General features: G+C 42.0%; 1 protein-coding gene across 2 annotated transcripts in view; it reads right to left on the bottom strand.

Annotated features, from left to right (window-relative positions):
* Positions 1-16,283, bottom strand: part of kdrl (kinase insert domain receptor like) — a 136,896-nt gene that overhangs the window by 6,998 nt on the left and 113,615 nt on the right. For both annotated transcript variants that reach the window (XM_018096816.2, XM_031890779.1), the window contains 6 exons: positions 16,087-16,198; positions 12,837-12,936; positions 12,436-12,541; positions 11,971-12,095; positions 10,122-10,200; positions 1,809-1,909 (listed from right to left, as the gene is read on the bottom strand). In XM_018096816.2, the coding sequence (XP_017952305.2) occupies positions 1,809-1,909; positions 10,122-10,200; positions 11,971-12,095; positions 12,436-12,541; positions 12,837-12,936; positions 16,087-16,198 (623 nt within the window). The remainder of the gene's footprint in view (positions 1-1,808; positions 1,910-10,121; positions 10,201-11,970; positions 12,096-12,435; positions 12,542-12,836; positions 12,937-16,086; positions 16,199-16,283) is intronic.

The following is a 16,283-nucleotide window of genomic DNA, read 5'->3' as shown; positions in this document are numbered from 1 at the left end:
CCATAGAAATGTATTTTTACAATATTGGTGAACTTCATTTATAAAAAAACAAAAAAAATGTTGATAATGCTGTGAGCTATACATTGGTCAGTGAGCATTGTCCCTAGGAACTAATGTTATATATTGGGGGAAGCTGCGGCACATGATAAGTAAATCAGTACAGGAATGGGACCGGTTATCCAGAATGCTCTGTGGTTTTCCAGATAAGGAATCTTTCTGTAATTTAGATCACCATTCCGTAAGTCTAAATACATTTATTTAAATGTTAAATAAACCCAACAGCATTGTTTTGCCTTCAGTAAAGATTAATTATATCTTAGTTGGGATCAAGTACAAGATACTGTTTTATTATTACAGAGAAAAGGGAAATCATTTGAACTATTTGTTTAAAATGGAGTCTATAGGAGATGGCCGTCTTGTCAAGTCAAAAAATACATTTAGAGGGGAGAGGTGCAACCAACTGTATTCTCTAGCCCTATTCTCTAGGGCTAAATAATACACATCATTGTATACAATTACCATGACAATTTTAGACTGATATTATTATTTCTCAATCACGTCTCCTATGTCCTGTATCTCTATTTCACATTAAACATTGGTTAACAACATATTTGAAGTGTATCCATTTTGTTTGGAGGTGGGTCAGACATATTTTGACCCTGTCCTTAGTTAGTTTGCCAGGCACAGAAAACAAATATCCCACCAGCAAAAGGAACAGCAGGGTCTGGCAAGAGAGAAGCTGTACTGGAAAGCTCTGTCTAATGATTCACAAAGGAGACAAAGTGTTTGAAATGGATCCAAGGTAAATGTTTCTGAGGTGCTGTATCCCGTAATGTATGCAGCCATTGTCTCCAGTCTTGGGCTCTCCCTTTGCTGATGTAGCTTTTGGACAATGAGTGAAGCAGTTATACAAGCTTACAGCAGCTGGAGCGTTTGGTCACTGTGTAAATACCATAATATGAGTTTACAGCCTTCGGGCAATGTGTAAATACAGTAGTTAGTAGACTTTACAGATCTTGGGCACTAAGTGATAACTTAGCGAAATTATTTATTATCTGACTTTGTAATATGTAAAACAATTTACATTTAAGCAGATATACTAAATTCTGGAAAAACTGGGGCCTGTTTTCCCAGGGATTATTGTGGGGTAGAACTCTGAGACAAGTGGTTGGTTAACAGGTTTGTAAGGTAAAAACACCAGGTGGAGGATCCACCACATGTGCCCTTAGCCTTAGCTCATGATGATATATTTACTATTCTGAATAGTCAGATATTTGGGGTATGTATGCAAACAGTTACTCCATATTGCTTCTCTGCTTCTGTACTTCCCTACAGTCACAAAAAGGGACTAGAGATGCAAAGACAACTTGCTTGACATTTCTTAACTTTGTAAAGAGACACACACAGCACTGAAACCCCTAATATACCCATCACTTCCAACTGGAAAACAGTTCTCTTTCTGCATCATTTGAAATCCTGGCAGGGGAGGAGGGAATAAAACATTGATGTTACAAATTGTAACAACTTCTCCACAGTTTACAGACAGCATGCAGGAACTACATAACCCACAATGCACTGCACTGTGATGTTCCTTTCCTTATTGACATCACATGTGCAGGGAATTGTGGGATTGGGAGAGTACAGGCTGAAGGCAGGCTGAGGACAGTCAACTACTGTTACATTTTATTTGAGTCTCAAAGCAGTCAGCCAGATCAGCAGGAGAACAGGGGGCCGGGCTTAGGGAACTGTTCCCCTTTTAAATATTAGAACTATTTCTAAGGTAAATTCTTAGTAAAATCTCAACTTACGCATGAGCAATAATTCCAAATGGCCATGACCGGGTTTCTTGTCGCTTTAGGTTCTTTACTTCCATGGTAGATAGGACCATCCCGCTGTCCGACTCAAACTCCTGTGGCAGACAGACAAAAATGCTTAACAATAACCTTCACTTTGTGCTGGGAAGCTATTAGAAAGATGTTACTGGTTACTACTGCATTTCAAAATTATATGAAGTGAACATCTTGATGTATTTAACAAGCACATAATAATAATCCCAAGTAACACTGGCACGGTGCAACTCTGGTTCAGAGAAAGAGGGGTTGAACTGCAAATGAAGGCATCACTGAAAGATGGACTTGTGCCGTAATATAAATCATTAGTTAAAACATGGTCTCTGTCTGCCTAGCAGGTACAGATTACATTTTGGTCCCTTTGATATCATCATCATCTTCCCAATATGTCTGTCTGACTCGGATGTTTATGAAGAAGCAAAGGTAATGTGCAGCTATTTGAGTCTCAAAATCCATGTTTTCACTTGTCCACATAGTAATGTGCTCAGTGCAGTAAGTGCACATCAGTCCATTGATCATTCTGTTCCTATGCACATCCCTTCTATGCACACACAATGATGAGGGTGTTTGGTTTGACATCTCCGGTTGAGTATACTGAACAGAAACGATCATACAACCCTATGTAGCTTTTTACAGGGACATAAATTATGCATTTATTGCTGTTTTTATTATCATAACACTTCTACACTGGCTGTCTTTCATTTACCAGGTCTTCATATAATACATAATACTATATAATATTATATAGTGAATAATGTACCCCTTATTGTAAAATATATAGTGAATATTGTACCCCCTATTGTAAAATATCAGGATATTATAATTCACCAACAAGTCTCTGAGGTGACTTCTACTTTACAACAGAGGGTACATTATTTATTATAATACACAAGTTTCAGTAAATCATGTGACAGGAATTATATCAATAAGCACAGGATATTAAAAGCCACAGAGGAGTTCCCTGACCATGCAAAGTTATGTAGTCGAAGGCCAAGTGATTTTATACAGGTCAAGAAACTCCAAAGTGACTTATAATATTGTAAGCTGTTTTGGGCAGGGCCCTCTTCACCTCTTGTATCGGTTATTGATTGCTTTATATGTTACTCTGTATGTCCAATGTATGTAACCCACTTATTGTACAGCGCTGCGGAATATGTTGGCGCTTTATAAATAAATGTTAATGTAATGTAAAATATCCTCATATTTTACAACAGGGGGTAAATTATTTATTATAAAACACAAGTTTCAGTGAGTCATGTGACTGATATGACATCATTAAGCCCTGATTAATAGTGATGACATTACTAAGCATGCTTAGATATCCTTTACAGGATATTCATGGCTCTTGTGTATTATAATAATATACCCTTGATCTTATACTGTTTGAATGTAATCTGGAAACACATAACTGCATCTTTTTAATTTCCCTCTCAATAAAAACACGAACCAGTGCGCAGAATGAACAGCGTGCCAGATTACTTTCTCAGTTGTTCAGGTTATATGCAATTAATCACCTTGCCAATTCCTGCACTCACTATTTACCCTTTATCTATGTGATTGAATACAAAACTGTAGTAATGCAACATCACTTAAAAATAATAATCCCAGCTGTTCAGAGGTGTCTGCTTTACAATGGCTTACGTCCAACTCTCTTCCATTTGTCATTGCACGTCTGCAATGCTTAGGGAGAATAACAGAGTACATGAATATATATATATATATATATATATATATATATATATATTGTGGGGGTTCACTCGCTGGTAGGCTGCAAATGAGGCAACTGCACACACCAAGACCGGTGTAAGGGCTTCCTGCCCGCGTTTATTTTTCAGCGGTTGCAGAAGTTTCCCCTCGCAGGGGGTATAAAACAAGAATTGGAACAGAAATATCAAGCCTCCTCGCTAACACAAAAATAAATGCTTCTCTTTCTCCTGAAGCTGAGCAAATCCAGCAGCGTGTCTCTCTCTCACACACACAGGCTCATCAGCTCCCCTGCACAGCTTCAGGTGTACTACAAATAGGCCTAGGGCCTCCTGAAAACCTGGCCTATGGATTTGGGAATCCACCTACCCTGCTCTTGCGGATTCCCCGTAAGACCAGCCCCGGATCAACAATTTAAAAAACTGCAGAGAAACAAAGTGTTTCTATGCCCCAAAACACTGCTGGTCTCACTTCAGTAAAAATGTCTGAGAATCCGTGGCCCAACATACCTGTTGTCAATCACTTTTCCCCAGGAAACCGGGGACCTTTTTGTCACCATACCACATATCCCCCCCCTCTGCTCAAGCCCGTGGGGCTGAGCACAGCATGCCATCAACGAATATACCCTGGAGAGAGCATCTGCATTACCTTGCAACTTTCCAGGTCTATGTTCCACTGAGAACTTAAAATTCTGAAGAGATAAGAACCACCTGGTGACCCTGGCATTCTTTTCCCTATTTTGGGCCATCCATTTAAGTGGGGCATGGTCGGTGATAAGTTTGAACTGCCTCCCTAAGAGATAATATCTCAGGCTCTCCAATGCCCACTTGATGGCCAGACACTCCCTCTCAACAATGGCATACCTGCATTCAGCGGGGGTTAGTTTCCTACTTAGGTATGCTACCGGGTGTTCTTCCCCATTCACCACTTGTGACAGAACAGCCCCTAACCCAACCTCAGAGGCATCAGTCTGTACAAGGAACTCTTTTTTGAAATTAGGAGCTATTAGCACTGGGTATCTGCACAAGGATGCCTTCAGGTTTAGAAAGGCTTCTTCTGCCTCTGGGGTCCATGTAACTGCTCCAGTTTTACTCCCTTTTGTGAGGTCAGTAAGTGGGGATGCTAGGGAGGCAAAATTGGGGACAAATCTCCTGTAATACCCCACTATCCCAAGAAAAGCCCTCACTTGCTTCTTGGAATTGGGCCGGGGCCACTGCTGAATTCCCTCAATTTTGGACACCTGGGGCTTGACTACCCCTCTTCCAATAACATACCCCAAATAGCGGGCCTCTTCTAACCCCATGGCACACTTTTTGGGGTTTGCTGTCAGACCAGCCTTCCAGATAGAGTCAAGGACCGCTTGTACCCGAGGCAAATGACTTTCCCAGTCCGGGCTAAAGATAACCACATCGTCCAGGTAGGCTGAAGCATACCCTCTGTGTGGTTTGAGAATGCGATCCATCATTCTCTGAAACGTAGCTGGGGCCCCATGTAAGCCAAACGGTAGGCGTTTATATTGCCACTGCCCCTCAGGAGTGGAAAAGGCCGTCTTCTCTTTCGCCCCTTCGGTGAGGGGTACCTGCCAATACCCCTTGGTAAGATCTAGAGTGGTGATGTATCGGGCCTGTCCTAGCCTTTCAATCAATTCATCTACCCGGGGCATAGGATATGCATCAAACTTGCTGACCTCATTTAACTTTCTGAAGTCATTGCAAAATCGGATGCTACCATCCGGTTTTGGGACAAGGACAATGGGGCTGGACCATTCACTATGGGACTCCTCAATTACGTCCAGCTCCAACATCCTTTTAATCTCCCCTGCAACTGCCTGGCGTCGGGCCTCGGGTATCCTATAAGGTCTGACATTGACTTTAACCCCAGGTCCAGTTATAATGTCATGTTTTATCATCTCAGTAAGCCCAGGCTGGTCTGAGAATATTTGTCTATTCCTGATCAGGAATTCTCTCATTTCCTGCTTCTGACTGTTAGTGAGGGTCTCAGCCACTTTTACCTCAGGCACATGAGGGATTTCTACCTCTACAGCTGTAGAATAGGCTGACAGGGCTTCCCTATCTTTCCAGGACTTAATTAGGTTCACATGATAGAGCTGCTCCTTCTTACGCCTGTCTGGTTGGGACACCTTATAATTAACTTCCCCTATGCGCTCTATAATCTCGTAAGGGCCCTGCCATTTGGCCAGGAACTTACTTTCTACTGTAGGAACCAAGACTAACACCCTGTCCCCAGGCTGGAAAGTTCGGACACGGGCCGATCTATTATATATTCGGCTTTGAGCTTCCTGGGCCTGAAGCATATGCTCTCTCACAAGGGGCATGACCATTGCAAGACGGTCTTGCATGTCTGCAATATGCTCTACCACACTTTTGTATGGGGTGGATTCAGATTCCCATGTCTCCTTTGCCACGTCCAACAGCCCTCGTGGGTGGCGCCCATATAACAACTCGAAGGGGGAAAACCCCGTAGAGGCCTGTGGGACTTCTCTAATGGCAAACATAAGATAGGGAAGTAAACAATCCCAATTCCTCCCATCTTTATCAACCACTTTTTTTAACATCCCCTTGAGGGTCTTGTTGAACCTTTCTACCAACCCGTCAGTTTGGGGATGATAAACAGATGTGCGTAACTGTTTGATTTGGAGAAATTTGCACAACTCCTTCATTACTCTAGACATGAAGGGAGTCCCCTGATCTGTAAGTATCTCTTTTGGAATTCCCGTACGGGTGAACATGTGGAACAGCTCTCGGGCAATGGTTTTTGAGGAGGTGTTCCTTAAGGGAACAGCCTCTGGAAACCGAGTGGCATAGTCCATGACTACCAAAATGTACTGATGCCCTCTAGCAGATTTTATTAGTGGCCCTACCAAGTCCATTGCAATACGCTCAAATGGAATTTCAATTACTGGCAATGGGACTAACGGGCTGCGAAAATGGGGCATTGGAGCAGATTTCTGACACTCTGGGCAGGATTCACAATGGCTCTTTATATCGGCATATACCCCCGGCCAAAAGAACCGCTGTAACACTCGGTCTTTGGTTTTCTCATATGCTAGGTGCCCACCTAGTGGATGAGAATGGGCCAGATTGAGAACCGTTCTCCTATATGGCTGGAGAACCACTAGCTGTTCCACAATCTCCCCTCGAATCTTATCCACATAGTAAAGCAAGTCATTTTGTACAACAAGGTGAGGAAATACACAATCTACACCAGGATTTTCTGTGTTCTCATTATTAATGGTGACATTTTCCCAAGCTTTAGTAAGTGTTGGGTCCCTTAGCTGGGCGGTTCCAAAGTTATCGCGGGAGACCTCTAGCTCAGGCATGCTAGGTTCCTCAACAGTCTCCGCAGTTGCTTCAGATTCGCCAACTAATACAGCTAAGGGAAACAACTCATTTTCTTCTGACCCCTCATCAGTACCATTTACAATAACATCTGAGACGAGTGGTCCCACTTTCTCTCCCCCAGACATTGTACTGTCCTTAACAGTCCCTGTAGAAGGATCCAGTTCAATTGGGTGGAGTCTCCCCTCCCCATGCTCAGTCTCCGGAACCTGTTCCTGGCACAGTTCTCGAAATAAGGGGAAGTCTCTGCCCAAAATTACACTGTGCAGGAGTATGGGAGACACTGCCACTTCATGGCACACAGTCCCTGCGGGGGTCACAAAAGTCACTAGGGCCGTGGGGTATTTCTTACAGTCCCCATGTACACACACCACTCCCACTTGACGCTGGGTTAAAGGACAGTCTTTCAGGAGCTGTGTGTTTACCAGTGTGACTAAGCTACCTGTGTCTAACAGTGCATTCACAGTGCGCTTACCAATCTGGACGACACAAGTAGGTACCTCAGGATCTGCAACAAGACCTGGTTGAGCGAACAGAGACAACTTCCTCTCTGTTCCACACTCCATGGGTTCTGGATCAGCTGGGCAGTTGGGGGCAATATGTCCCCACTCTCGGCACCTCCAGCACTGGGGAGCTCTGCGGGTCTGGCGTGGGCTGTCTCCACGAGATCTTCCTCTTGTTGACTCTGAACCTGGGTTCCCGGGGTCCTCTGCGCTGGGCTTCTCCACTGTAGCCGACTTCTTGGGTAGGACAACTGCAGACAGCCTCTTCGGGGTGGACACCACCCGGGTAGTGAAGTCCTCAGCAGCGAGGTATCGCTCCACCAGTTCCACCAACTGGTCTGCTGTATTTGGGTCAGATTGGCTCACCCACCGCCGTAATTCTGTGGGAAGGGCTCTCAGGTATCGGTCCATTGTGACCCTTTCCACTACCTGAGGTCCGGAAAGCAAGTCTGGCTGCAGCCAACGTTTCACTAGGTTAATGAGATCATACATCTGGGAACGCGGTGACCCCTTAACCTTAAAGTCCCAACTGTGGACCCGCTGGGCCCTCACAGAGGTGGTTACCCCCAGTCTCCGCAGGATTTCAGACTTCAACTTGTCATAGTCCTTAGCGTCCTCGGAGGACAGATCATAAAAAGCTTTCTGGGCATCCCCCACTAGTAGTGGTGCAACAATCATCGCCCACTGCTCCCTTGACCAGGCTTGCTGCTCTGCCGTCCTCTCAAAGGTACAGAGGAAAGCCTCCACATCATCCTGCCCAGTCATTCTCTGCAGGAGGTTGCTGCCTGGGATGGAGCGATGTACTCCAGGGGCCACAGCAGCATCCCCAGAGACCTTGGCTGTCAGCTGTTTTACCAGCTCACTTTGCAACTGCCGATCTTTCTCTGCAGCCTGTGCCAGTGCTGTAATATGGGCTTCCAACAAACGATTTGCCTCCTGCTGGTTGGCGTTAGACTGCTGCTGTAGCACCAGGCTCTCCTGGTGGGCCCTTTGTAAGGCAACCGTGGATTGCAGCAAGGCCTTGAGGACATCCTCCATATTATAACTTTTATGTGCAGTGTCCCTTTAAATATCACTTATACGATATACAGTCCACACAATTCCCACAGGAGACTTACTGTGGTCAGGCGACTCCCGCGTGTGGCAGTCGATGCCCGCATCCTCCACCAATTGTGGGGGTTCACTCGCTGGTAGGCTGCAAATGAGGCAACTGCACACACCAAGACCGGTGTAAGGGCTTCCTGCCCGCGTTTATTTTTCAGCGGTTGCAGAAGTTTCCCCTCGCAGGGGGTATAAAACAAGAATTGGAACAGAAATATCAAGCCTCCTCGCTAACACAAAAATAAATGCTTCTCTTTCTCCTGAAGCTGAGCAAATCCAGCAGCGTGTCTCTCTCTCACACACACAGGCTCATCAGCCCCCTGCACAGCTTCAGGTGTACTACAAATAGGCCTAGGGCCTCCTGAAAACCTGGCCTATGGATTTGGGAATCCACCTACCCTGCTCTTGCGGATTCCCCGTAAGACCAGCCCCGGATCAACAATTTAAAAAACTGCAGAGAAACAAAGTGTTTCTATGCCCCAAAACACTGCTGGTCTCACTTCAGTAAAAATGTCTGAGAATCCGTGGCCCAACATACCTGTTGTCAATCACTTTTCCCCAGGAAACCGGGGACCTTTTTGTCACCATACCACAATATATATATATATATATATATATATATATATATTAAACATATAGATATAAGGTTTGGAAAATTCCCTGAGGTTACTCATTTTTCTCCTGGCAAGTGTAAAGGCTGTCATCGTCTGTCACTGGCACCAATGGCATAATGGGTATTTTTATAGGAACCCAGATAAATATGTGAGCAGTCTAGCCAGGTTATTTATGATATCTCCCCAGAATGCCTGGCTCACTGTATATGGGCAGGTGGCTGCGCAGAAAAGCATGAAGACTTGAGCAAGTTTACAGACAGTTTCCAGGAGAAATTAATCACTAATAGGCCCAACAAGAATGCTTGCTGAATATATCTCTGCTTATTTACACAAAAAACATTCCCAGTGTCTGCGAGGGTAATGAATATAGAAACAGGATGCTGCTCTGTAATTTGTTTTGTTAGAAGCCGAGTTTAGCAGATTGAGCTTTCAAGAAAGGGCAGCACTCCCTGTGCTCCGCACCAGTTTGCTTGTGTCTTAAAGTAATTATAAACCAATAAATGTCTGCAAAGCCATCATCAAAGGGGGCCCTCTGCCCTAGTAAGCAAACAGAGAAGCCTCTGCCAAGGATGATTAAAAATAAAATATTATACAAACAAGGACATACTTAAAGGGGAAGCTTCCTGATAGACAATTAGAATTTCTAATTCTGTATATGGGTTTGTTAGTGCTTATCCTGCTCCCCTTCTGGATATCTCTGCATTACAAGTTGCTGTGAGCAGAATACATAGCATCCATCTGCTGTGATAAGTTTTCTTAGCAACCACCTGTTAGGTTACAGGATTTTACCATGGGAATGGTTGCAATCAGCTGTTGCTTTGTGAATCTGGGCACAGGGAAGAGCAGAGGAGAGGAGATTTATATGTGTTTGTCATTTCTCTGTGGTTCCTTCCCACACTTACAGTCGCCTATGCCTCTAGCACCGTGTTTGTTGATTTCTGTGGGACCGTATAGAGCACATTCACTCCTGACCCTTGTACAAGTGTTTACCTCAGTGAGAACTTTGTCCTTTCCCACTGGCACCTCGTCAAAGGTCTTCACACTCAGTGGTCGGTTCTTGTTGTTGTTTCTGGAAACCAAAAGAGCCAAAGCTTGAGTCAGAAAAAGAGGTTCCTTTGATACAATTCCCAATATCTCCCAGTGTTGACTAAAGCTAAACTGCATGTTGTTCTTAAAGGGATTTTGGTTGGGATAAACTCATTGTATCTCCCTCAGAACTTAGGTGCCCCACTACCTAGGAACTACACCCGCAGTCAGGGAAGCAATGTTTATCACCTGTGTAAGCTTCAGGTACTGGCAGATGTTCAGAAACTAAAATGTTATCATATCAGTGGATTAACATATCTATTTAATGACTCAGTGATAATTAAGGGGAATGTGTTCATATCTAAAATATAAAAGAATTGTTTTTATATCAGGAATCCGATGCTTCCATTGGTTTGGACATGTCAGGGGTGACGGAAAGATTCTCATTGGCCAAATACACAGTGCTTGAGGTTCTTAACACAGAACAGACTATTTTGCTTGCCACATAGGGTTTCTAAGGACTTTGTATAAAGATATGGCACCTGTTATCCAGAAAGCCCGGGACCTAGGGTTTTCTGGATAAGGGATCTTCTCCTAATTTGGATCACCATTTAAATCTTTAGTACAATCATTTAAACATCAAATAAACCCAATAGGATTATTTTGCCTCTATTAAGAATACATTATATCTCAGTTGGGAGCAAGTACAAGGTACAGTTTTATTATTATAGAGAAAAGGGAAATCATTTCTAAAAAATTGCATTATTTGCTTATAATTGAGTCTTCTGGGAGATGGCCTTCCTGTAATTTGGAGCTTTCTGGATAATGGGTTTCCAGATGATTGATCTGAATTCTGTATTTCAATGTAACAGCTTATAGCATACACAGTGCATTTTTTTTAGTCTGGTGCAGATCATTTTTTCCTGATTTACTAAACGTAACCATGCATATTTTTACATTTTGATCCTGTATTAAAATCCTGTAATTTAAACAAAACAGTGACATCCTGCCCAGCAACCACATCTGGCCTGCAGGACGCTCCCAGCAAATGTCTCTTTTAACCCTTTGGCTGACAGCAGATGAAGGCAATCTTCTCAGCTTAAATGCCGAGCATACTTTGCATGAGCTGCTTGCCTGCAAACAACTTCCTCCTTACATATGGAAACAATAGATTGGCTATCTCAGTCCAAGTTCAATCATTTATTCATATATGACTAGAGATTTGATGTCATGTAGGAGGCCATAAATACATTCAAATCATTTTCGTAGTGCACAGTTGTCGAATTTGCTAGTTTAAAGGTACTGGACATATTTAAATCTATAGATGACCTTATCATGGCTAAATATATCTTTGCTAAGCTAACAGTAGCAAATAGAATTAACGTATCCATTTATTTATTCATACACTGACAGTAAAGTATGAGGAAATAGTCTAGTGTGCGCCTGTGGCATTATTCCTCTGCATATTTGCCATCATGCTCATGAGTTTGTATTGTAATATTGCTTAACTCAGCTGACGTAAACTTAAAAAATCCCACCAGTACCATGAATTAATGATAGCAGGGTACTATAGTTACGGTGATCTATGGTGAATTCTGAGAATGTTGTTGCATATATGCAAACTAATGATCTATAGCCTCATATTGTACTATATGATAATAGGTAAGTAGGATATAAGCAATATTTATGAATACTGTATAACCTCCCTATAACATAAGCACTAGATAATTAATTAATTAGAGCAATGAAATTGCTGTACACATAGTGGGGCAGGGTGTGCGTGCCAGGTCTCCCTTACAAGTTAATATCTTACCCAGTTTCCAGTGTGCTCCATCGTGTGAAGGAATCTCTTTGACTTGGTTCTTTGCTTCCAGTTTTTGCCTTGGTTTCTCCATCAGTACACAAAGCCATGTTCAGAGGAATATAGTCCTTTCCCTCCTGCAGGGGAGAGTGAAGGAAAGGAAGACCCATTATTAACATTCTAAGGGAGATGACTGTGCCATAAATTCACTTGGAGACTGAGGTTACAACATGTAGTAAGCAAAGGGAAAAAAAAAGCCAGGGACCAGAAATTAACATATCTCAGCCAGTTTATCACCCCCAAAATAAAGAGAACAAAGATCATGGGAATTGTAACTGTCCACCATTTTCAAATAAGTGTTCCCCTCATAAATAGTATTATATTCATACTATTTCATACCTCATGAGTCTCTCAACACACAAATTATAACATAAACTGGCCAAGCAATCTTAGCAATAAAGGAAAAAGATATCACACCTGTTGAACACTGGCCTGAAGGAGATCTCCTAGGCGTTCGACCAGATCGGTAAAGGTGGGCCTGTCTGTTGGCTCCCCCTGCCAGCAATCCAGCATGGTCTGGTAACTAGGGCAGAAGAAAGCAAGGAATTCTAATTCAGTAACACATGCCTAGGTACAGAAAAATAAAAAGTATATTCTACTCTAAAATACATAATTAATAATATACTTTAGGATCATTACTGACATTATTCTGTTTGTGTCACACTGCCACAGACTATGGTAGAACCCATCTCTATATTATCAGCTCTACAAGGCCCCAAATCTTATCTCACATTCTGTGTTTTTTTTACATTGCAGAAAAGCATACAAGATGCAGCAAATTGTTCTGAAATCCCAACTTTCTACCCTATGTGACTTACATTTCAGGACTGCAATAGTCTGGGGCCCTCATGCGAGTCCCTTCCTTCAGTCGACAGCAGAAATCTTCATCAATTTGCACTCCCGGGTAGGGTGAAGCACCTAATAGGTAAAGAGGTGTAAGACGTCTAAAACATCTCTACTGGAATGCTTTACTCATAAACTGAAAACTCATCCAAAATACCACATATGCTTTCAGAAAAGCCCAGTAACTGGGCCCGCGAGTGCCTTTAGCTGGAATGAAAGTACAAGTGTGTTCCAGTTTTCTGCCCTAATACATTACACAAATAATCACTTTCAGACCACAATAAGCCAAAGGTTTCCTTCTGGCTCCATAAAATTCTCACTTATTGAATTATTATCCTTACTGGTCAACCAGCTGGTTGTAAATCTCTGATGCTGTTGATAGACAAACTATGCACCAAGCCTAATAAGAAGCATATAACGGAATGTTTGTTCTGATTTTCCATTATGTTTTATATTGGCTGCATCGCTCACACACATAGGTTGGACATTCTAGAAGAAAATACTTCTATTTTGCCCTTGCTTGGAGGACCCTGCCATTCTTCAATACCAGGGGCCCTATACCAATAATATAAGTGTAATTGTGGCCTTGTGGTTGCGTAACTCTAATGACTGCCTACATTTTGATTGACCAGCTATTTCTCACTTACAGGGGCACTATTAATTATTTTCTTTTTTCATGTAAGTTAGACATTTCATAATTACTAGAAGTTACTCCATTCTGCAGAGAAAATGCTCAGCTAAAATCCTTGGTTAATAGCATTGCTGCAAAGACTAAAGCAGACTGACACCATATACTTTGCACTCATGGCATTCTGACTAATGCAGGGCTCTTACATGGAAACACAAAGGCACTGGCACTGACAAGTAGACAAAATGAGAAACTTACAGCACTAAAAATAAAAAAAGTTCTACTATAACTACACCTACACTCTTTCACAATTGTTCAGTCTTAATGATATTGCCCAACATTACATCCTGGAAAACTGGAATCATTATGGCACTTCCTGGTTTCGCCCAAGACTTCGCCCACTTTCGTGTGAACCCCCCCATCCCTCTTGGTTCAAAGAATTGGGACTGTCTTATCTACATAGTGACATACGCTTACTGGAGGGGATTCAACCACTCATCTCTCTATATTGGGGGGGGGGGTCAAGGTTATTAAAGTTTAGGAGTATGCAGCCATGGCTTCAATACATCAGCAAATGTTTCCTTGAATCTTGATGTTTTCAGCTCATTTTCCTTTTTTTTTATTAAAATTGAATATAACATTTTTATAACACAAATTATAGCTCAGTTATTATTATTATTATTATCCCAGTCTATTATTATTGTAGTTACCTAAATTCACACCCTTACACACCATTACATTCATTTTAGTACAATGTAGCCTGCACTATTCACAACTATTTAGTTCTACCATAGCTATAACAAAGCTCTTTGGATGTGAGACTGTAAGATAATTAGTAGAGTGCCTAAAACAAAGGTAAGAAATTAAAAATAAGTATAACCCTCTCTGGGGATCTGTTTGTGAGGCTACAATAGCATTTGCAGTTGCAGGCTGGAACGAGACAGAATGGGAAGGCAAATCATACAAAATAAATAATGAAGACCAATTGAAATTTGTTTCGAATAGATCTATTTATAGCAAGTTTAACCTTTAAGAGGAAAACTGTGAAGTGCTCTAAATGTTGAAGAATCAGCTTTCATAAACTGTTTATTTATTTGACTCATAATAAGACAGATCATAGACAGAGTCAGCTCCGGATGCTGCCACAGGCAATACAGTGCTGTATTCTAGGAAGATACAAATCAAGCTTCTGGGAAACTTCAACATCCAACAGCCTTCAGCAAGCTGAGATGGCAAAGAATGCTGAAACTCGTAGTTCCGCAAAGGCTGACGTGGCACCTGCCGTCTGTGCCCCGAACAGTACGGATCAGACAGGTTCCATTATTATCCCAGAAAAATTACATTTTTAATATCCCTGGGGGGAAAAGGGCTATTATTTCAAAGTACTCTACATTGCATCACTGATCAGTTAATAAAGTCTCTAACTTATATACAGAAATGAAGTCAACTTGGCAGCATTCAGCTCAAGGCTACGAGCCAAGCACACACAGGAACATATCAATAGCTACAGCATGTTAACAATGTGTGCGCTGTGTAAAACTGACTTATACCCTTTCCATTTCACTAGCAAAGCCAAAACTTTTAGCTTTTTGTCCTCCTCTGAGCCACATTCAAATGTAAAAAGAATTGGGGAGCAACACAAGCATAAAAAATGTACCTTTGCGTACCAAGTAAGGGCCATGATTGGCTATTTGGTAGCCCCTATGTGGACTGGCAGCCTAGAGGAGCCTCTGTTTGACAGTACATCTGGTTTTTATTCAACCAAAACTTGCTCCAAGCCAGGCATTCAAAAATAGCCATCTGCTTTGAGGCCACTGGGAGCAACATCCAAGGGGTTGGGGAGCAACATGTTGCACCTGAGCCACTGGTTGGGGATCACTGGCTTAATTTATGCCCATGGGGTTGTTTATAGAACCACAACAACCACCAAAGAACCAATTTTAATCTCAGACACAGAACCCTGATACATTTTTTTCTGTACAGAAGGAACAAAAGGACCTATGAAGAACAAGTTTAAAGGAAAGGATGAATAATTATGACATAATATAGAAACTGATGGCTCTTAACATTATCAGTGAAAAGGGGACATAACTTCAGTCCTAATGGAGTTTAAATGTACCAAATTTAACATTTACATATTTGTAGATTTAAAAATGTGTCCTTTAGACAAGGAATTATAATAAAATCACAACCCCCTCCATTTTCAGGGAATACACCAGCCCTGGATAAGTACCTATAATTTCTGCATCATTGTACATACAGCTCAGTCTGTGAGAAAAATATATATATGAAATTATACTGGGCTTTTTCTCTGAAATGGTTAATAGTGTTCCTTGACATTGGCATAACATTGATGGTTGGAAAATTCTTGTATCCTCTCATATGGGCTTGCACAGTCTGTCCAAGCCCTTTGGAAAGGACCCTAGATTGCTTGATTTCCAGGCTTTTTGTGGTCAAGGGCTAAGCTAAACCACTTTACAGACTACAAAAAAAATATAACTATGAAAAAAAAAATCTCTAGCCAATCTTGTAAAATACAGAACAAAACATTTGCTGTTGTCATACTGAATGGGTTAAGTACTTTGTGTGTTACTTACCAAGGGAAAATATCTCCCATAAGAGAACACCAAAGGACCACACATCACTCTGTGTTGTATAGATTTTATCAAAAATAGCTTCAGGTGCCATCCACTTAAGAGGTAATCGTGCCTGCAAGCAGGAGAAACATCACCCTTCAACTCCCAGACATTGAAATAGCATGTGCATTATATACCAGCAAGGACATTTAATATAT

This window comes from Xenopus tropicalis, chromosome 8 (genome assembly GCF_000004195.4).
Source record: "Xenopus tropicalis strain Nigerian chromosome 8, UCB_Xtro_10.0, whole genome shotgun sequence".
NCBI lineage: Eukaryota > Metazoa > Chordata > Amphibia > Anura > Pipidae > Xenopus > Xenopus tropicalis.
Note: the sequence above shows the minus strand (reverse complement) of the source record. Positions and strands in the feature narration are given on the sequence as shown.